The sequence below is a fragment of the Staurois parvus genome, unplaced genomic scaffold, assembly GCF_062004578.1.
Source record: "Staurois parvus isolate SC_StPar_1 unplaced genomic scaffold, SC_StPar_1.0 ptg000999l, whole genome shotgun sequence".
NCBI lineage: Eukaryota > Metazoa > Chordata > Amphibia > Anura > Ranidae > Staurois > Staurois parvus.
The window spans coordinates 449536-470781 of NW_028318795.1; the positions used below are offsets into that span (position 1 = coordinate 449536).

The 21246-nt window shown below is 47.5% G+C and overlaps 1 protein-coding gene across 1 annotated transcript in view; it reads right to left on the reverse strand.

The window, feature by feature from the left end:
• LOC149441365 (protein mono-ADP-ribosyltransferase PARP14-like) overlaps nt 1–21246 on the reverse strand; it is a 107999-nt gene that overhangs the window by 45227 nt on the left and 41526 nt on the right. Inside the window, exons 4-7 of the mRNA XM_089657433.1 lie at nt 20985–21215; nt 14283–16570; nt 5394–5630; nt 2100–2321 (exon numbers count right to left, since the gene is read on the reverse strand). Of these exons, the coding sequence (XP_089513559.1) occupies nt 2100–2321; nt 5394–5630; nt 14283–16570; nt 20985–21215 (2978 nt within the window). The remainder of the gene's footprint in view (nt 1–2099; nt 2322–5393; nt 5631–14282; nt 16571–20984; nt 21216–21246) is intronic.

Consider the following 21246-nt stretch of genomic DNA (forward strand, 5'->3'; position numbering starts at 1 on the left):
ACACAGATGCCATTTGTTAAAGTGGAGCTCCACCCAAAAGGGGAAGTTCCGCTTTAAGGACTGCTCCCCCGCTCCCCATTAAGAATTGGCACCTTTGGGGGCAGCGGGTACCCGAATTTAACAGGTACCCGCTCCCACTTCTGGTCCGATCGCCTAAGCGATAAGAAACGGAAGGTGTCCTCCCTCCCTGTAGTCTTTTGGGACACGTAACAGGACCCAGAAGACTAGAAGGACCATTCATGAAGCGCAGCGCTACTCACGCATGCGCAGTGGGTACCCGGCTGTGAAGCTGCAAGTTGTCACAGCCCACACTGAAGATGCCGACCTCCTGGAATACAGGACGGTTGGTGAAATGGGCTGCCGGGGACACACCATAGGACCGAGGGACAGGTAAGTGGCTGTTTTTTAAAAATCAGCAGCTACAGTTTTTGTCAGCGTGAGTGGAGCTCCGCTTTAACAACAAACAGATATTTGGTTCTTTGCTATTAACAAAGGCAGGAGACAGTTTTGGACAGTTTTGGACAATATTCTTTTATCCCGTTGGCGGGAGTACACCAGAAAATACAGTTCAGAACAAGTTTCAGATGAATTATGTTTCATTTTCATTTCATTCATGTCTGAATGTTTGACAGACTCTTACCCTTGGCCAATCACCTCTGGAGGTCTTGCCTCCCCTGCCGTGAGGAGGGTTTTTGCCTTCTGAGGCAGCCTGTAGGTTATATAGACCTTCAGGTTCTGATGGCTGGGTTGGGGTTAGAATTTCTGGCACCCGGGCATCATCCTGATGGTAGTGAAACCCAACATCACATGGCCACCATGGGCTGACCCCAAAGTCGGCCCCTAGGGTGCTCTACAGAGCCTGAATGTATTGTTTTGCATCTGCATGAAGCTCATTTAGAAGGAGTGGCCTCATCTACAACTAACATTTTGGACTTTATTAGAGATGGATATTTTCCTCCAGTCTTAGCGACTGACGAATGATGGCAGAAAATATGACGTCTCAGTGTGTTGAGACCTCTTTTTTCTCTTTTACAAATGGTATACTTTAAAAACTCACTGATTGACTTACTAATGAATCCATAATGGAAGGATAGGTTCCTGTCCTGATATCTAAAGGTCTTTCTGACACCACAAGTCCAGCATTTCACACCTGGCCTTCATTCACAATGTCACCTGCCCCTCCACCATCCATCACAAATGTCTGTGTGTCTGAGTCACCAGGGCCGGCGCCAGCATAAGGTAGCCACCTCAGGGTGCCAGGATGGGGAAGGGGAGTTGGAGATGGCTATAAAATCTGAGTCCTCAACCACTTTTTTTTGCCAGCAGTTGTCCATAGTCACCAAGCGATGTGCAGGGAAGGAGGAAGGTGCGAAGCAGATGGTGGGGAGAGGGTTGCAGGAAGCAGCTGCAAACTCTTACCCAGCAGACCGGAGCCAAGTTTCGGCACTGGGCTCCACTGATACCACTACAGGGGAATCTATTATGCCTGTGCAGGCACCCAGCACCCCTTTACCCACCCAGTTGCCCTAAATACCACCTGAGTACCCCCCCACCACTGCTCCCCCTGTGTGCCCCCCTCCAGCAACCTTCTTCTCCTTTCCAGCTGCCTGCTGCAGGGAACAGGAGGATCAGATTCTGGATGGAGAAGGGGAGGGGGGTGGTAAAATGCACCTTTGCCGGTCTAGATGAAAATCCTTGCACTGGCCCTGAGTGTCACAGTGTACAAAATTATATTCTTAGTACTGCGGATGTAGTACATCTTCTACATACAGAGTGATGAAATTCGGAATGATGTGACTACAGAACTATGGTCAACCTAGAATCCATTGGCTAACCCCCGAAATACTTAGCTTGGCTGTTGGGATCCCTCGTTTGGCAGAAATCACATGACCATGCTCCTGGACCTTCGATCGCGTGACTATCCACCATAGAATCCCAGAGCAGAAGATTCTGCAGCCAAGGTAATTATTTCAGGACTTCTGTCACCTTCGGGGTGGGTAGGGTAGTAAGGGTGCGTGGGGGGGAGCTTACTTAATTAAACAATTACTTTAATACAGACCTTGAATCCCAACCTGTTACCCATATTAAAGTTTACTTACCGTTACAGTTTCTCTATCATTGGAATGCAGAATGAAGTTGACTTCTCTCAGATGTTGGGGTTTACTTTTGCTGCTGAACTTGAGAATCTCGTCGAACATGAAAGAGGCGGCGGTCCTTTTTGGAAATCCCAGAACTCCGGTCCCGATGGCAGGGAATGTTATGGATCTCAGTTTTTCCTTCTCTGACTTCAACAAACAGCGCTTCACTATTTCCCTGAAAACCTAAAAATGTAACATACTTAAAACAGTTATCAAAAACCAACGTTAGTAAAGAGGTGACTGGCCAGGACATCACCCAGAGACAACAGACTAACAAAAGTGTCATATATATATATATTGGCAGTGCGGTATCCTGCCACAGTCTAAATCGAGGTTATAACTCAGGGTTCTCAGCTATACAGGTTGAGGGGCTCCAGGCACTTCTCTTAATGCAGAGGAAACTGGTTTGTCAGTTTCCTCATTGGTTCGTAAAACCCGTTTTGGGACCTGGGGACATGAGATTTCAAAGTGATTTGGGAGGGATGAAATCTCCGATCCTGGGTCCATGTTTTCAGAACCCCCAGAACACTGATTGCACAGGTGTGTGCAGGCCTTTTTGTAGAGGTCAAACCATGGTTCTATGCTTCACCTTGGCAGACAGGAGGTCATTGCCCAGGAGTCAGGAGGGCTCCACCTAGGAGAGGTGGGAGCCAGAGCAGCAAGGGGGCTATATACCTGAGAGAGCCAGGAGGCTGAATATTTGTTTTATTTGTTTTGATGGTGGATACCCCTGCATGGGAAACATATGGTATGGAACTTTCCTTTAAATGAAATTGGGCTAAAAAGCTCTTAAAAAAAGAAGAAAGCGAGTGGTTTTGTGCTGTAAAAGCTCTACCATGTCATGCCAGTTCTCACAATATATATATATATTGCAGCTTATAAGTCCTTGGAAGTGGTGGTTGCATTAGTTTTAATTTTTTAAGGCTAAGAACATTTTCTGCAAGTACAGAAAATAGCTGTTGATTCTGCCAGAAATACTGTGTCCTTCTAACTTCCCTTGTATTGAACTGAAATCTCCGACGATGTTAGCAGCTTTACCAGATACGAGGGGTGACTGAAAAGTTCTCAGCCTACCCATGAAGCATTTGTCTTAGCCCAATTTTATTTTTGCTCCTCATAGTACATATCTTTGCAAGGTTCCCTACCAAAATTCTCTCAAATAGTTTTTTCTTTGTTTCAGTTATTGAAGACTGAAGCGCAAAGTCATCATTGTCTGAAAGATGGAGAAAGTGAGCCAACGTGCCGTTACCCAATACCTGCTGATGGGACTGAATTGAACTTTTTAGGGTTGGGGAGGAGGGGTGTTTCCACTGTTTTGATGGCACCTTGCACTCTGGCTGAAAGTGGTGAACCCATGCTTGGTCCATGGTCACAAAACATTTGAGAAATTTCACAGGATCTGCCTCAAGGAGGGTCAAGTTTGCAGCAGACATGACGTGTCTGTCGCGGTTGTTTTCCAGTCAACATTCTCGGGACCCACCGACTTGACACCTTGTGCATGTCCAGCACTACTGTTAAAATGTGTCCAACACGTTCCTGGGATATGCCCACTTTCTCTGTGATGAATCGCTCTGTTACACGCCTGTCTGCCATTACGAGATCCTAGATTGCTGTGATGTTTTCCTCAGGCAGTTGCTGGCCTTTCCCTGTGAGGGGCATCTTGGACCGAGGGGTTCCCCCTCTTGAATAAGAAGGGGCATCCTCCCCTGATGTTTCCATCATGTCCTTGTGGATGCCCTGTCCACTCATTCCCTTTTTCAGCAGGTATTGGATAACGGCACGTTTGCTCGCTTTCTCCATCTTTCAGACAATGATGACCTTCTGCGCTACAGTCTTCAATAACTGAAACAAAGAGAAAACTATTTGAGAGAAATTTGGTGTGGAAGATATGTACTATGAGGAGCAAAAATAAAATTGGGCTAAGATAAATGCTTCATGGGTAGGCCGAGAACTTTCCAGTCGGCCCTCGTATATCGTATATAAACCGCAGGCAAAGAAGAAGAGGGGAAGATGTTCTGCATTCCTGGTGTGACAACACTGCTCCTCCTTAGAGACAGTGGAATGGGTAAGTGTTGTCAGGTGCTTTCAAGGTGTTCTGAGTGATAAACGTTTTTCTTTTGTGTTCTCTTATGTTCTGAGGTTCTTCAGGTCAACCGTGTTTATGTGTACAACTAAATGTTACAATGTACATGGTGCAACTTTTGTCCTTGGGTTGACCTGCTTGGCTAGTGGACCTGAGAAGGAATAGTTGACTTCGCTGATCAGGCTTTTCCACTCTTTTTCAGAAGGTTTCTGCCCCCCCCCCCCCCACAGGTCATACCATATAAATAGTGGCCAATTAATTCCCCTGGAAGAGATTTCCCAATATACTGCCAAGATGTAACCGTTACTCTGCTGGTTTCCCCCCTTGTTGGAGCCCAGTCGGGGTTCTAAGGGGAAAGGATCTACATGGACTTATGCCAGACTCTGGTGGATTAACTCTTGCCTTTGTGGATTTACTGCCTATGTGGACTCTCGCCTTGCCATGGATTGCTTTGATGGACTTTGCTGCTGTACTCAGATATGACTGTCTCATGGGGCACTTAGAGATCTGTTGCTAGGAACTATCAATTTTTTGTCGCTCAACCATCCAGGAAATGGGTGACATGGCAGAGGTGATGGGACTCTGATATTGAAGGGGTGTTATGCTTGGTTCCTTCACTAGTGGCCGGTTCCTCATATACTGGAACCAACCCCACAGCAGTACCTAGGGACCAAGCCTGGAGTCACGGGAAGGAGATGTACAGGGACCCCAGGAAGGAGCACAAGAATGGAGTTATGGAGAAATGTTTTTTCTATATCCAATAGCAAAATGCAGATCCATCACTAGGAGTGAGGTGACGTATCTGAGTTGGTGGAGACCGGTACATTCTTCACAGTACCAGCTCAAAAATGCTGCACACCCGGGGAGAGGTGATCTCTAACAGTGTGTGTCTGAGTGCTTAGTGTCAACAGTGTGAGAAGTTTGGCCAGAGATAACAATGTGTTAAGTGCACAAGTCGACATAATCTGCCTATGGCTTAGGCATTAACGAGTGCCGTTACACAGTGTCCCCACTAGGGCACTCAAAGCCCCGCCCCCAACTCTATGACAGGAAGTGTGTTAATAGCAGTGGGAAATAAAGGAAAACTAATGCAGCCACCACATTTAAGAACTAGTAAGCTGCAATATATGACATTTTTGTTTTTGGGTCTCGATACACTTTCATTTTTTTACCTTCTCAGAAGAACCTTGTCCTCCATTCCAGTGAGGAACCATTACGTGGATAACAGTCTTACAATTCAGGTTGCAGCCCTCTGTGATGAACACCGAACCCTCTTTCACCTGGGCTCCAAAACTGGCATCGTTCAGACATTTCTGAAGCTTCATCCCAGCCTTTTGCAGTAGAGCCTTTGATGCCCCGCCGCTGTCGAGCTGCAAGTCTGTCCCCACGCTGTTCACAATGGCATCTGTCTGAAAAACATCACAAATCTCACAATAAAACAGTATTTTTCCTGTAATCGTAGTAGCAGGTGATGTCCTCCAGACTTCGAATAGAGTCCCTGCTGTAGTAATTAGTGGCAGTGTAGGAGAAGGTAATTATTTCACCTGTGGCTGTGTGAAGAGGTCAAAGTGTCATGAATGTGATGCAAGTAACTGGATGACTACTGTATATTAACATATAATAGGCTATTGAGGGGCAGTCGCTGCACCCGAGCACGGATAGTTGGGATGGTGTTCCACAGATCGCTCAATCACTTCTTGGTCAGCTTACCTCCGGTGTTAGGAGAACCATGCAGAAGACTTACCTGTCCTCTTCACTCGGCGGCAAGTTTGGGGAGCCTATGTCTGTTTGGACACAAAGCTTTCCCAAGGTTTGGGCAGCCATCTTGGGCCCAGATGGGCTTTATATAGAACTGTTTGGTCATTTTAGTGCAACAGCAGTGCGGGGACTACATAGATAGGGGCAAATGCCTTCTGGTTAGGGAAAGGTAGGCCAAGCCTAGGTAAAAGCTCTCGAGAAGAAGGGATAGATGAGGTATGGTCCTGTATACCGAATGAGGAAAGAACCAAGAGAGGGCGCATAGGCCTAGTGCATTACCATAAAAAATGTTTGATAAGAAATAAAATAGGTGTTGTACTCACAAACGACAATAAAGTCAAGGCACATCATAAAAGAACAGCTGGGTCAACACCGTGCTAAGTAACAGTCCGTAATGGGGAATGTAGACATCCAATAGGCTGACGCGTTTTGAGAACTTGCCTCTTCCTCAGAGCCAGAGGAGGCTCTGAGGAAGAGGCAAGTCCTCGAAATGCGTCAGCCTATTGGATGTCTACATTCCCCATTACGGACTGTTACTCAGTGCGGTGTTGACCCAGCTGTTCTTTTATGATGTGCCTTGACTTTATTGTCGTTTGTGAGTACAACACCTATTTTATTTCTTATCAAACATTTTTTATGGTAATGCACTAGGCCTATGCGCCCTCTCTTGGTTCTTTCCTCATTCAGTATATTTGGATTCCCCCAGTCTGTTGAGGGCAGCAAGGTGTGCATGTTCCAGGACATTCTTAATGTGGTTGCAGCCTGCATCGAGTCCATCCCCAAGTGCAGGAGCATTTGTGTTTGCTGGTTTATCGTCCTGTATACCCCCTTGGAGACTAATCAGTATTGGGGAAAGAACTTTGTGATCCAACCCATTATCTGGAGTGGTGGATTTGGCACACCTAAAATGTAAGATACAATTTAGACACCTACATAGAGCAAAGGTCACTCCACAGAGGCTGCACAAAACACCAAATCCTCTGCCTGTTGGAGGTGTGAAGGAGACCATGGAAACTTATTGAACATTTTTTGGATGTGCCAAGATCCAGAGCTACTGGCATGACATAGTTACTGTAATTACATACAGGACAGACATAACCAAAATAACAGTCATGACCTCTCCTCAGGTGTGCTTGTGAGGACCAATGAAGGACCTGGCCTTACAAAAACACTCCTAGGCCTACTACTTTATTAATTGAGAATGGAAAAAAAAGTCTACCACCTACCCTAATCTTCTGGAAAAGCCTTATAAACACCAATCTTTACATACCTATAAGCACAGGGGTTGTGCTCTTTGGTTTCTCAAGGTATGAGAACCTTGCCTTTTCTGATGTGCCCATATACACTAGTCCTACGTCCCAAGTTCCTGGACTTACCATACACCATCTGGCCTTTAATATCAGAGACCTTCACCATGGATTATCCACATAACGACCATCCTTGGGGCGTAAGGGATACTCTTGAGACTTTGATCTCCACCGTACTGCACTTACCCTACCCTTATATATAAAAGAGACTGCTCCAAATCTTGTACCTCTTATTTTTAAAAGAAAAAAATTAATTTGCAAACAGTTTCTAAAAAAATCTTAAAATGTATATAAACTGCAAAAGGTAGCTGTCTGTCATGCTTGAAGGTGGGGTGCAGAGTGGTGCGGCAGCAATAATTCACACAGTCAAGTGCAAATAAAGAGCTTGTATTGAAGTAATGCAAAGGCAGTTTACAATAAACGTGGTGGGAAGACTGGCCAACCAGATACACTCATGGTTTCCAGCAACGTATACAGTGTAGGTCTCAGCAGGACTCACAGCATTTGCTAAGAGGGCAGAAGGCAGCCTGGCTGTCTCATTCCCAAATGGGAAGATGGTCAGGGAAGTTGCAATCCCTATGCTTTCCCTGCTCGTCAGGAACCTCTTCCTGCCACTAGGACTGTCCCTAACAGATGGGGCACCTGTCCCTGTGCTACCCACATGCATAAAGTTTGACAAGCCTGGGAGCCATGTCCTTAAACAGGCTAAGTGTGGCCCAAGATGGCTGCCAGGGTCACATGGGGATGTAGCATCCAACAAGATAGCTTCCCCAGTGATCCAGAAAACCATATGTTTCTCTTAACGTCCTCTCCGGCTACAAGGCAGCTGCAGATGAGCCCCACCGGCAGTGAAGAAAGTAGACTTTACCTGCCTACATGCTGCTCTAATAGGTTTGATATTCCGAGTCACTGAACCAGAACAAGCATTGGTGACAGGCACAGAAAACCACTTGAACCCCAAAAGAAAGACTGTAGAGGTGTTCAGTATTGAATTATTATGGCAGGATGATGAATAGGAACTATGCAAAACAAAAGAGGAACAAAGCACACTGACCTGGCACAGAAGATCCTTTTTACTGGGAAAGAGGCAATTCGCTCAATTAAAATGTCATAAAAAGTGTAATATAGCACAGATGAGCCTCCGGGCACGCAGTTCATGGCCATTGGCAAACCTCCATGGAAATGGGTGGAGAAGAGAACTACAATGTAGTCCACACAGTATTTGCAGTCCTCCACCTATTTCCATGGAGTCCTGTCCTATGGCCACAAGCTGCCTGTTCAGAGGCTCCAGTTAACTGTATAGGAGCCGGTGTCAATGGGCTTTGAAATGCATATGGTGTCACCCATGCAGGTTGGGGAGCATCCAGTGTTTGTTTATAGTCTTCTCCAGGATTGGTAGTTCCTAGTATGGGTTCTAGAGCCCAGAGGCATTGTAGAGTATTGGACAGAATGAAACCTGCAGCCCTGTGTCCAGAATTCCAACTCTTCAGGTGTGCACAGGCCTTTTAAGATGGCTGCTGACATTAGCTCCGGGATCCACCCTCCTGAGAAGACCATTGTTCTGGCAGGGTGTAGCAGGTACACAGGCACGCTGGAGGTGTTTGTCTGTCTGCACTGACCAGGCCTGCACCTGGAGATGCAGCTGCTGCAGGACCAGCATGAGAACACTCTCATGTTCTAGATCAGGGGTCTTCAAACTATGGCCCTGCAGAGAAAATCCAGCCCAGTGTAGGATTTTATCTTGCCCACAGCTAGGGTTAGTTGCCTTCAGGTCAGCCTATGGTACAACATCCACAACTTTCCTCCCAGTCTCCAGCGCAGGCTCCTCTGCTGTCACTGTAATGTTGGTTGCTAGGATCGCCAGCATCCTAGCAACCAATCATATGCCTGCCCCAGCAATGGGAGGATGGTGCTTCCTCCATGTAGGTCTGCTCCTCCTCCATCTTCTGCTCAGTTATGCTCCTGGGCTCTCCAGGCTCCGAGTCATGCTAAAAAGTGTATGAGGTAAGGGAGGACTTTGATGGGGACCCTGAAGTAAGAAGGAACTCTTATGGGGACTGTAAAGTATGGGGAAACGCTTTTGGGGGCTCTCATGTAAGGGGGAACTCTTATGGGGACCCTGAAGTAAGAAAGTGGGGACTTTGATGTAAGGGCACACTATCGGCAGGTACCTACAAAAGGTTTAATGTTTTTTTTTCTGTGCTGACTCATGTTCTTCAGTTATCTGGGTCAAGTCCTCTGTCTTTCCTGTGATATGTTGATGTGTGGTGGATATTGATTGGCTAGTTTTTCACGCAATTTTCCACAGATCCACAAAATAGGGACCCTTCAGTGACCCAAGAGATTGCTGCTGGTTATACTGCCAAGATGTAGGCTGTTAAGCTGCTGGATGGTGCCCCCAGCTGGGGTGGGCTCTCGGGCCTCCCTGAGGGACTGAGAGCCTGAGGAACCTTAACTACCGATCTTGGACTTACTTGAGGTCTGAAGAAGGAGCCTATTGAGCATGCTCCAAAATGCATTACCGCCCCCTTCACCTCCTACATCCGACTGTGCTCTCCTAGCTTCATTTTGATGCACAGGCACAACCTGGACTCTACTTCCTGACCCTGTAGACAGATTTTGCTGCTGGACGGCTGGATGTCCCACCTGGATCTAATTACCACACAATGAGTCTTTTTAACTATTTATCTTGTAAGTGAAATTTATCCATTGTTTACTAAATAAATTGTCAATACTGCACTTAGAGGCGCCTTCCTCTCTTTTTCTTGTTACTACCCTTAAGGATCTTTGCCAAACATGGACTGTATGGACCCTGTGCTACCTCTTGTGGATCAATTGCCAATCCTGGGCTCTGCCTCTAATGGACGCTCAGGACTCTCTGCTGTTATTCAGGTATGATTACCTTATGGGCAGGAAAGCAGCTTTGTACAGGAATTCACGTGAGAAGTCGCTTTACAAGAACTGTTCCTGTACGTTGCCTTTCCTCGATCATGTTACCATTAACTGTTTAATGCCTGGTCTGAATGTTCCCTCTGAAGTGGCGTATTGCATGGTGGATCCAGAGAACAGGGCTCACTACATGGAGACTGTAGGTTACAATGGATACAGTACATTTTAATCCAGCATGTAGTTTGCTGTCCAGCGTAGACCATTGCTGGGGACAACCGTACATGTATCATAGCTTAAAGCGCAGTTCCAATCAAAAGCGGAAGATCCGATTATTTGCATCCTACCCCCCTCTCCACTGCCATATTTCGCATCTTTCGTAGGAGAGGGGGGCGTGGGTACCTGGGTTTGACAGGTACCCGCTCCCACTTCCGGCTCGGATCAGGAAGGAATTTTTTCCCCTGCAGGAGCAAATTGGATCGTGCTTTGCTGGGTTTTTTGCCTTCCTCTGGATCAACAGTGGGTGTACGAATATAACTGTTTTTTCTTTTTAATGGTTGAACTGGATGGACTTTTGTCTTTTTTCAGCCATACAAACTATGTAGCTATGTAAGTTCGCCGCGGAGAAGTGAGCCTGAAGTTCGGCCCCCTCCTTGCTCCCGCAGTTCTCCTGGGAACTTTCACAGGTCCCAGAAGACTGCCGGACCACTCAGGAGGCGCAGTGTGACTCTTGCACGCGCAGTGGGCACCAGCCTGGTGCCCCTAGTTGAGATGCCGGTGCCGTGGAGGACAGAAGGAGAGACGGGACAGCGCAGGTGAGTACATCACTGGACCCCAGGATAGGTGAGTGTGAGTTTATTAAATGTCAGCAGATACAGTTTTTGTAGCTGCTGACTGTTAATAAACACAAAAATGGCTGGAACTCCGCTTTAAAGCAAACAACCAGCCAGGGAATGGGTGACTGGTGTAGGGTGACAGTTACTCTGGTAGTGGAGGGGTGTTGCATTTGCCCCTTTCAGGAGTGGAGGGGTGTTGCATTTGCCATGTGGCTCCCTGCAGCGTGCGATCAGACCTGCGCACAGAGTGCCTAAGGACCTAACCTGGGAGTCATGACGTAGAGGGGCCCCTGAAAGAGCGAGGATGTAGTTACAGAGTGAGGTTCATTTCCTGTATCCATTGGTAACTGTGGACACGTTACTGGGAGTGAGGTGACAGGTATTGCTGGGTTGGTGGACGCCGGTGCAGGCCCCGAAGCACCTGTTTCTAAATTCTGCGCACCTGGAAGTTGGTGGTCTCTAACTGCGGTGGTAGCATTTGTAGCGCTTAGTGTAACAGTATTGGTCAGTTAGCCTCGGGTTGCTAGAGGGTTAACTGTGCTCATGGTGGCTCGCTTCTAACTGTGGGGTTGGGCCTTAATGCTGATTTTCGCATGGAAAAAAACTCCTGCCTAGAACCTAGGCAATTAACGAGTATGTGTAGTTCTAGTGTCCCCCACATGGGCCTGTAAGCCCTGCCCACAAGACTCAGGGTTCTATGCACAGGGGTCGCAGGGGTCACAATTACAACCTTGCCACATGCTCCAGGCGGCCTGTGAGCCACCTGGATAGAGAGGTGGCGCCATGTAGAGGAACCTATCCCTCCATGCAGCCACTGAATGCCCGCTTCTCCTCCTCTTCCTCTTCCATTCAGCAGCTGCAGGAAGGAAATGGAGGGCATCAGGTGCTCTACCTGCCGCCTTTGCCACCTCCCTATCCCTATACTGCTGCTATGGGCCCCTGTTTGTATCCCTGGTAAATGCTTGATTTACCAACCCCTTCCTTGTCTTAATGACTAGAGTCAGTAATCAGTACAGATCAGCGGAGGCATAGTAAAATGTGTTTACTATGCTTCAATTTATGAATGAACAGGGAGATCTGTACATAGCTATTGCTGCTCATCCATTCTGTGCTGCTGAGGCTGCCGAAATGGAAATTTGAGGTGTTCTGAATCTCCTTTTTCGCTCTTTTTCACCAACCCCCCCACCAATGGGGGTCCCAAAAAAATCTCTAAAATTAAAATTTAAAAATAAATAAAATGGTTAAGAAAATTAAATAAAATAACAAAAGTAAAAAACTACTGACCCCAGTGGCAGAACAGAGGTCGCAAAGGTCACACCTGCAACCAGATCTTGGTGTTCCACCACTGTGGGGAGGTCCCAAGGGCCCACTGCTGGACCATAATATAGAGTCCCACAATGGGAGTAAAAGGCCCGTGATCAGTGGGAAGGGCCCTGGCTGGGGGCCATGAGAGCCCTTCATGGTTTCTTGCACCGAGGCCCTGAAGGTTCTGGTTACGCCTCTGCTCCGATGTAATGGGAACTCTGATGGAGACCCTAATGTAAGGGGAACTCTTATATAAATTCGACTCTGATGGGAACTGTCATATAAGGGGGCACTCTGATGTAAAGACCGACTTTGATGTAACGGGGACACCGATGGAGACCCTGGTGTAAGGCAACCTTGAACCTCTGAGAGGTTCGTTTATTTGGAATTTCTTTGCTTTGCTGGAGTTCTTTCTCCATTCTTCTTCATATCATGCTGATTACAAAAAGGCTCCAACTAAATCTTATTCAGTCATTTAAATTTAATTAATTTATAAACTATTTGTAAAACGTACCATGTGTCCCTCGTACTGAACATTTTGGAGACCCCCAATTGTAGATCGTGAGACCATGCTCTAGTAATGTAGGCTAAACTAAAAAAACAGAACCTCTCTAATGCCCCAGAAGGTAAGTCCTGTGGCTGGTGACACTGTATGCTAGTTGGGATATAAGTCTCGTCAGGCTCAAATTAAACTACAAGAAAATGGCGCCCAGCGACACACAGAATCAGCAGACTGTAAAGCTAAAATAGTAAAAATAATGAGAATTGGCTTCAGCTTGGTTCTCCACCCACCCATGTGTATGGTTGGGCGCCATTTTTCCTGTAGTCTAACAATGTTCTAGTGGGTTGAGAGCCAGTGTAGACTGAGTGTCAGGGCCCTGTCCTCAGCAGAGGTGTTAGGAGACCTGGCACCCCTGCCAGTACCTTGCATGGCCGCAGAAGTTCACATTGGCTCAAATTTGGCTTCAAACGGCCTTTATAAGGAAGCCATGCCCTACTCTCAGGTGCTGGTTGATCTCTGGCTTCCCAGTACCTTGTTCCTGTTTCCTGTTTCTTGTGCTATTGTGATCTGTGATTTCCTGATACCGACTTGGCTTGCTCTTGGACCTGTCTGCTCTGCTTAACCCCTGATCTGACCTCGGCTTGGCTAACAGATATTCCCTCTTTGCTCCTCTGTGTATGACCTCGGCTATCCCATCTGACTATGTCTGCTCTGATTCTCACCTGGTAGCTGACCTTGATTTGAACCGGCTATCCAGTAATCCTCTATTCCCGGAAGGGCTTACATACTACGCACAGGCGCCTCCTGTCTGCAGACCTCATCTCAGTGCATCAGCTGTCCTCCTGGGTGGACCACCAACAAGCACTCCTACAGGTGACCTGTGCAACTTTGGGCCTGACTCCCGCTATCCCACTCTGAGGGGAGTCGGGAACTCAGCCGCAAGGGAAGCCCTCTCTCCATTGGCCTCTCACACCAGGTACGTGACACCGAGTTGGGCAGATTTTTAGCCAGGAGATTGTTTTAACGAACTTGAGTGATTGAAGGAACTTTCCTTACGAATAAAAGTGAGCAAAAGAGCCCCGAAACATACTTGACTACCCGGAGTTCATGAAATGCCATACATCTAAAGTGAGCCCCCACCACCAAGTACTCTCTTCCTAGGTATTCGTTTCTAGCTGGTTCCACCAACTCCTTTGTAGCATCTAATTAGGCACTTTTTTGTTTTGTTTTTTACCACCGATAAATAAATCCAAGCATCCCATAATGAACTTTCCTGCTCCGCTAGCTGTATCTGCTACAAGTCAATCTACAAAAACTGTTACGTGGTTCAAAGGGAAAGTAAAGTGAATTCTTCCTAAAAGAACCCAGACAACCACAACAAAAAAAACCCCAAAAACACATTTTAAACATTCCTTACTTCATCCAAAAATGTAAAAGAGATTTAGACACAAAGTTTTGAATACTTACTGAAGCTTCTTGGATTAATCCTTCTCTAACTTTAATGATGACGTTTTCTTTGGTCACCAGCTGGTTAGCAGATACTCTGGATTCATAGACTCTCTCCCTAGGGTCAGGCCTTTCCTCCATCCTTCTCACTCTGTATGTCGGAGGGGGTTCAGCTTCCTTCTCTCCAAACTCCTTTTCCAAAGTGGAGGCAAAGATTCGTACTGTATCCACGTTACTGTCCACCAGACGAATTTCTTTAAGGCTAGATCTGCCTTTAGGTTTGTTGTCCATGTGTTTTTTGATGGCTTTGATAATATTCTCTGCGCTTTGATCTACAGGACAACCAAATATACCGGAGCTGATGGCTGGGATGGCGATGGAGGTATGCAAGTACTCCTCAGCCAGCTCCAAGCTGCTGGTTATGGCTTTCTGTAGAAGATCCTCCCGCTTTCTAGGTGATTCAGAGTACCATTTGGGCCCCACTGTATGTATAACCTGCTTACATGGCAGTCTACCGGGGTCCGTTATTACCGACTCTCCTGCGGACAATCGTCCTTCTGTCCTGACAATCTGATCATAATCCTCTTGTAGTTTTGGACCTGCAGCTTTCAGTAAAGCCAATGCCAGACCACCAACGTGCTTCAGATCCTCATTGGCTGCATTAACGATGACATCGGCTCTGTGACGGCACAGGTCATCTTTATGCACGGAGATGACCGTTCCATTTGGATGACTGACTTGGCATTGTGATCCTTCCACTTCCTCAGGTTCATCTTCTTCAATCTCTTCCTCCTCTTCCTTCTGCAAACGTATGAGGCATTTGTATTTATTCTTCGCCATAGTGACATAAATGTCTTCATTTGCCAAACAAAACTTCTTGGCTCCGGGTTTATCAATGTTCAGTGTGTCAGAGCAGAGGGAACCCAGGGCATCACTAATACGGGAGTGGGCTTCAGCTACGCAGGTCTTTGGGCCTCTCAAGCGTATATTTTTATTACGGATGACCACACTTAAGTTATCTTTCTTCAGATCATCCAACACTTGTTTCTTCTCTTCTTTGAGGAACTGCATGACCAGCAGTGATTTGACTTTAATGAGCTTTTCCATGGGAGTGTTTTCCTCTAGAAATTTACTGACTTTTTGGTAACATTGTTGAACATTTGAAGACAGGCCGGCGATGGCCACACTGTTCTCTTCTCCAGAATAGGATTCCAGTATCAGGACGGTGATTTTCTCTATATTGTACGACTCAAGCAGATGTGAATGAAGACTTCCCCACTCTGGACTCGTCAGGATACTCTTTTCTTCAACTGAAACGTCTCTACAAATGAGTTCTTGGTTCATCTGTTCCTCGGCATCTGTGAAGTCTTTCTTTGAGCAGGCCGTCAGTTGAACAGCGCCATCCTCAATTTCAAGCATTGCGTTGATGTTGTGACGTACAAAGAGCAGAGAGGACAGATCCTCGTTATCGGTGGACATCAGGAACTGGACGAGGTGCGGATTCATCTGGATGGATTTACTTTTCATTTCTTGTTTGATCTTGAATAGCTCACATTTGGCAGTGAGCACTTCTTCCATTAGTCCGGATAGTAGGATCGCCTTTCCTTGCACGTCATAGTCAATCCTCAGCTCTGGAACTTGGTCCAGGATCTTCTTCTTCAGGCCGCTGTTACACATAATCTGATAGAGGGCTGGAGACATGGGAAAAGTCTCAGTCTTGGTTTGGCTCTTTCTTGCCACCTCTTTAGAGGTTTCCTCTACCAGTTGTGTGAATGTGGGATCAATCCTGGAAACGTTCTTTACCATTCCCGCTAAGAAGACTTGACCTGAATCCAACTCGGGTTTGAGAAGAACTCCGTTATATGTGGAGCTGCTGGCATGTTCTTTAACAGCGTTCCAGACCGACTGATCCATTTTATATTCTTTGACTTTGTACTTTGATATGAGGCGTGAGAACTCTGTTTGGACATTGTCTTTCCATGTCGGTACCAGCTTCGCCAATGTTCCGGGATCAGTAGACTTGGCCTCAGGAAAGCACAATGTGATGACGGGGTTGGGGCAGAGTAGATCTGGCCATTTGATCTCACATGTATGAGTCCTCATTGCTTTTTCCATGCCCTCTTTGAACTGGTCGTTCCCGAGGATGACTTCCAAAACGTACGGACTTACGGGGAAGGTGAGCGGCTCTGGTGGTTGTATTTGAGGTCTTTCGTCTCCATAAAGCACCATCTCCAGTTCCGGATAATACGGATAGACAGATATTTCCTTCTTATTCAGCTGATGCTTCTTCCCCAGAACTTTCCTAGCAGCTGCAGAGAACACAGAGGAAGAAGAGGAGTCATCAGAATCTCATTGGTGGAAAACCAGGAATACTTCTTAGGGTTACAATTGTACTAACAAACCTGAATGTTATCATGAATGGAGGAGTTTGAGGAATGTGGGTCTGTTTCTGTCTACCATTGTTAAATCTATTCACCAATATTCTATTCTATTCTATAATATATTCTATTCATATTCTATTCTATTCTATTCTATAATATATTCTATTCATATTCTATTCTATTCTATAATATATTCTATTCATATTCTATTCTATTCATGCCACACGTCGATCTTGCATTCATTTTTTCCATAAATAATCTTTCTGTAGGTTGGTGGTATTTCCTTGTTTTTCCTCAGCAAGCCAAGATTTTCCCCAAACAAAAAAATGCAAAAACTCCCCCTCCTCCCAGTACAAATACCCCCTTCCAGCACAAATCTTGGCCCGCTAATCCCCTCTCCCAACTCCCCCCCCCCATTTCTCCCTCCAGGAACAAATCCCCATCCCCCAAAAAATCCCCTCATAGCACAAATCCTCTTCCCCAATCCCTACTCCTAGAACAAATCCTCTCCTCCCCAATTCTCCCCTCCTAGCGCAAATCCCCACCCCCTTTCCCCAGATTACCCTTCCTAGTGCAGATTCTCCCCTCCACCACTTGAATCGCACCTTCTAGAACAAATCCCCCCCAATCCCTCCTCCTAGCACACGTATTCTCCCCCAATCTCTTCTCCTAGCATAAATTACCCCCCTTTTTGCAAAGATTACCCTTCCTAGCAAAATTCCTACCCCCATCCCTCCTCATAACACATATCCCCGCAGTCCCTCCTAGCACAAATCTTCTCCGCCAATCCCTCCTCCAATGGAATAGTGTCCCAGTATTGGTGTCAGTGGGGGGAATAGTGCCCCATCATTGGTGTCAGTGGGAGGAATAGTGCCCCATCATTGGTGTCAGTGGGAGGAATAGTGTCCCATCATTGGAATCAGTGGGAGGAATAGTGCCCCATCATTGGTGTCAGTGGGACGAAGTGCCCCATCATTGGTGTCAGTGGGAGGAATAGTGCCCCATCATTGGTGTCAGTGGGAGGAATAGTGCCCCATCATTGGTGTCAGTGGGAGGAATAGTGTCCCATAATTGGTGTCAATGGGAGGAATAGTGTCCCATCATTGGTGTCAGTGGGAGGAATAGTGCCCCATCATTGGTGTCAGTGGGAGGAAGTGCCCCATCATTGGTATCAGTGGAAGGAATAGTGCTCCATCATTGGTGTCAGTGGGAGGAATAGTGCCCCATCATTGGTGTCAGTGGGAGGAATAGTGCCCATCATTGGTGTCAGTGGGAGGAATAGTGCCCCATCATTGGTGTCAGTGGGAGGAATAGTGCCCCATCATTGGTGTCAGTGGAAGGAATGCTGCCCCATCATTGGTATCAGTGGCAGGAATAGTGCCCCATCATTGGTGTCAGTGGGAGGAATAGTGCCCCATCATTGGTGTCAGTGGAAGGAATAGTGCCCCATCATTGGTATCAGTGGCAGGAATAGTGCCCCATCATTGGTGTCAGTGGGAGGAATAGTGCCCCATCATTGGTGTCAGTGGGAGGAATAGTGCCCCATCATTGGTGTCAGTGGAAGGAATAGTGGCCCATCATTGGTGTCAGTGGGAGGAATAGTGCCCCATCATTGGTGTCAGTGGGAGGAATAGTGCCCATCATTGGTGTCAGTGGACGGAATAGTGCCCCATCATTGGTGTCAGTGGACGGAATAGTGTCCCATCACTGGTGTCAGTGGAAGGAATAGTGGCCCATCATTGGTATCAGTGGGAGGAATAGTGCCCCATCATTTGTGGCAGTTGACGGAATAGTGGCCCATCATTGGTGTCAGTGGGAGGAATAGTGCCCCATCATTGGTGTCAGTGGGAGGAATAGTGCCCCATCACTGGTGTCAGTGGAAGGAATAGTGGCCCATCATTGGTATCAGTGGGAGGAATAGTGGCCCATCGTTGGTGGCAGTTGACGGAATAGTGGCCCATCATTGGTGTCAGTGGGAGGAATAGTGTCCCATCATTGATGTCAGTGGGAGGAATAGTGCCCCATCATTGGTGTCAGTGGGAGGAATAGTGCCCCATCATTGGTGTCAGTGGGAGGAATAGTGCCCCATCATTGGTGTCAGTGGGAGGAATAGTGCCCCATCATTGGTGTCAGTGGGAGGAATAGTGCCCCATCATTGGTGTCAGTGGGAGGAATAGTGCCCCATCATAGGTGTCAGTGGGGGGAATAGTGCCCCATCATTGGTGTCAGCGGAAGGAATAGTGCCCCATCATTGGTGTCAGTGGAGGAATAGGTCCCCATCATTGGTGTCAGTGGAAGGAATAGTGCCCCATCATTGGTGTCAGCGGGAGAAATAGTGTCCCATCATTGGTGTCAGCGGGAGGAATAGTCCCCCATCATTGGTGTCAGTGGGAGGAATAGCGCCCCATCATTGGTGTCAGTGGCAGGAATAGTGCCCCATCATTGGTATCAGTGGGAGGAATAGTGCCCCATCATTGGTGTTGGTGGGAGGAATAGCGCCCCATCATTGGTGTTGGTGGGAGGAATAGCGCCCCGTCATTGGTGTTGGTGGGAGGAATAGCGCCCCGTCGGTGGGAGGAATAGCGCCCCGTCGGTGGGAGGAATAGCGCCCAGTCGTTGGTGTCGGTGGGAGGAATAGCGCCTCGTCGTTGGTGTCGTGGGAGGAATAGCTCCCCGTCGGTGGGAGGAATAGTGCCCCATCGTTGGTGTCGGTGGGAGGAAGAGCGCCCCGTCGTTGGTGTCGGTGGGAGGAGCAGTGCCCCGTCGTTGGTGTCGGTGGGAGGAGCAGTGCCCCGTCGTTGGTGTCGGTGGGAGGAATAGCGCCCCATCATTGGTGTTAGTGGGAGGAATAGTGCCCCATCATTGGTGTCAGTGGGAGGAATAGTGCCCCATCATTGGTGTCAGTGGGAGGAATAGCGCCCCGTCGTTGGTGTCGGTGGGAGGAATAGTGCCCATCATTGGTATCAGTGAGAGGAATAGTGCCCCATCATTGGTGTCAGTGGGAGGAATAGCGCCCCGTCTTTGGTGTCGGTGGGAGGAGCAGTGCCCCGTCGTTGGTGTCGGTGGGAGGAAGATCGCCCCGTCGTTGGTGTCGGTGGGAGGAGCAGTGTCCCATCGTTTGTGTCAGTGGGAGGAATAGTGCCCCATCATTGGTGTCAGTGAGAGGAATAGTGCCCCATCATTGGTGTCAGTGGGAAGAATAGTGCCCCATCATTGGTATCAGTGGAAGGAATAGTGTCCCATCATTGGTGTCAGTGGGCGGAATAGTGCCCCATCATTGGTGTCAGTGGGAGGAATAGTGCCCCATCATTGGTGTCAGTGGGAGGAATAGTGCCCCATCATTGGTGTCAGTGGGAGGAATATTCCCCATCATTGGTGTCAGTGGGAGGAATAGTGCCCCATCATTGGTGGCAGTAGATGGAATTGTGTCCCATCATTGGTGTCAGTGGGAGGAATAGTGTCCCATCATTGGTGTCAGTGGGAGGAAGATCGCCCCGTCGTTGGTGTCGGTGGGAGGAGCAGTGTCCCATCGTTGGTGTCAGTGGGAGGAATAGTGCCCCATCATTGGTGTCAGTGGGAGGAATAGTGCCCCATCATTGGTGTCAGTGGGAGGAATAGTGCCCCATCATTGGTGTCAGTGGGAGGAATAGTGCCCCATCATTGGTATCAGTGGGAGGAATAGTGCCCCATCATTGGTGGCAGTGGGAGGAATAGTGGCCCATCATTGGTGGCAGTGGGAGGAATAGTGCCCCATCATTGGTATCAGTGGGAGGAATAGTGCCCCATCATTGGTGTCAGTGGGAGGAATAGTGCCCCATCATTGGTGTCAGAGGGAGGAATAGTGCCCCATCATTGGTATCAGTGGAAGGAATAGTGGCCCATCGTTGGTGGCAGTAGATGGAATAGTGTCCCAAGGGCCAGATAAAGGCAGGCAAAGGGCCTCAGGTTGGAGACCGCTGCTCTAGATCATTATTGCATCCAACCCCCCGTACGTTTGATTATTAATATTTGTTATGGGGGAGCTGGTTGCAGTTCCCTTTAGTGAAGGAGTCTGGGATGTAAAACTGATACGTTGTTGCTAAATACCAGAAATGAATGTCTCTTGTAATTAGTGTGCGACTTCCGCTACGTCGTACCTAAATGACATCAAACAATAATGCGATTTATTTTTGGGGGGGACTAATATGGGGAATTGATAGAGAAATGCTTTGTTTTAGCCGGAGATCTTCAGAAAGATTCATTATAATTCATGATCATAAATGGCCAATCATCTCCATCCCGGGCATGTGTGCAGTCCTGGAATCAGAGCACCCGGTGCTGTCCGGCATGAAACGCGACTTACCTTCCACGGTGGAGAACGTCACCACTGCGGCGCCCTTGTCAGGAATGACAATATCCTCCGTACTTCCAGGAACGCCATGCTTCGGGTTCTCAAAATATAGGCTGATGTAGTCCTCAGCTATGTTGAGGGGGAGACCTTCAACCCTGATCGATCTAGTTTCTTCCAGAGGCTTCACTTTAAATTTCCAAAATTTGGAGTTTCTTGAAAGGTTTTTAACAGTTTTTGAAATATCTGGTAAAAAAAAAAAAAATTGGTTGATCGA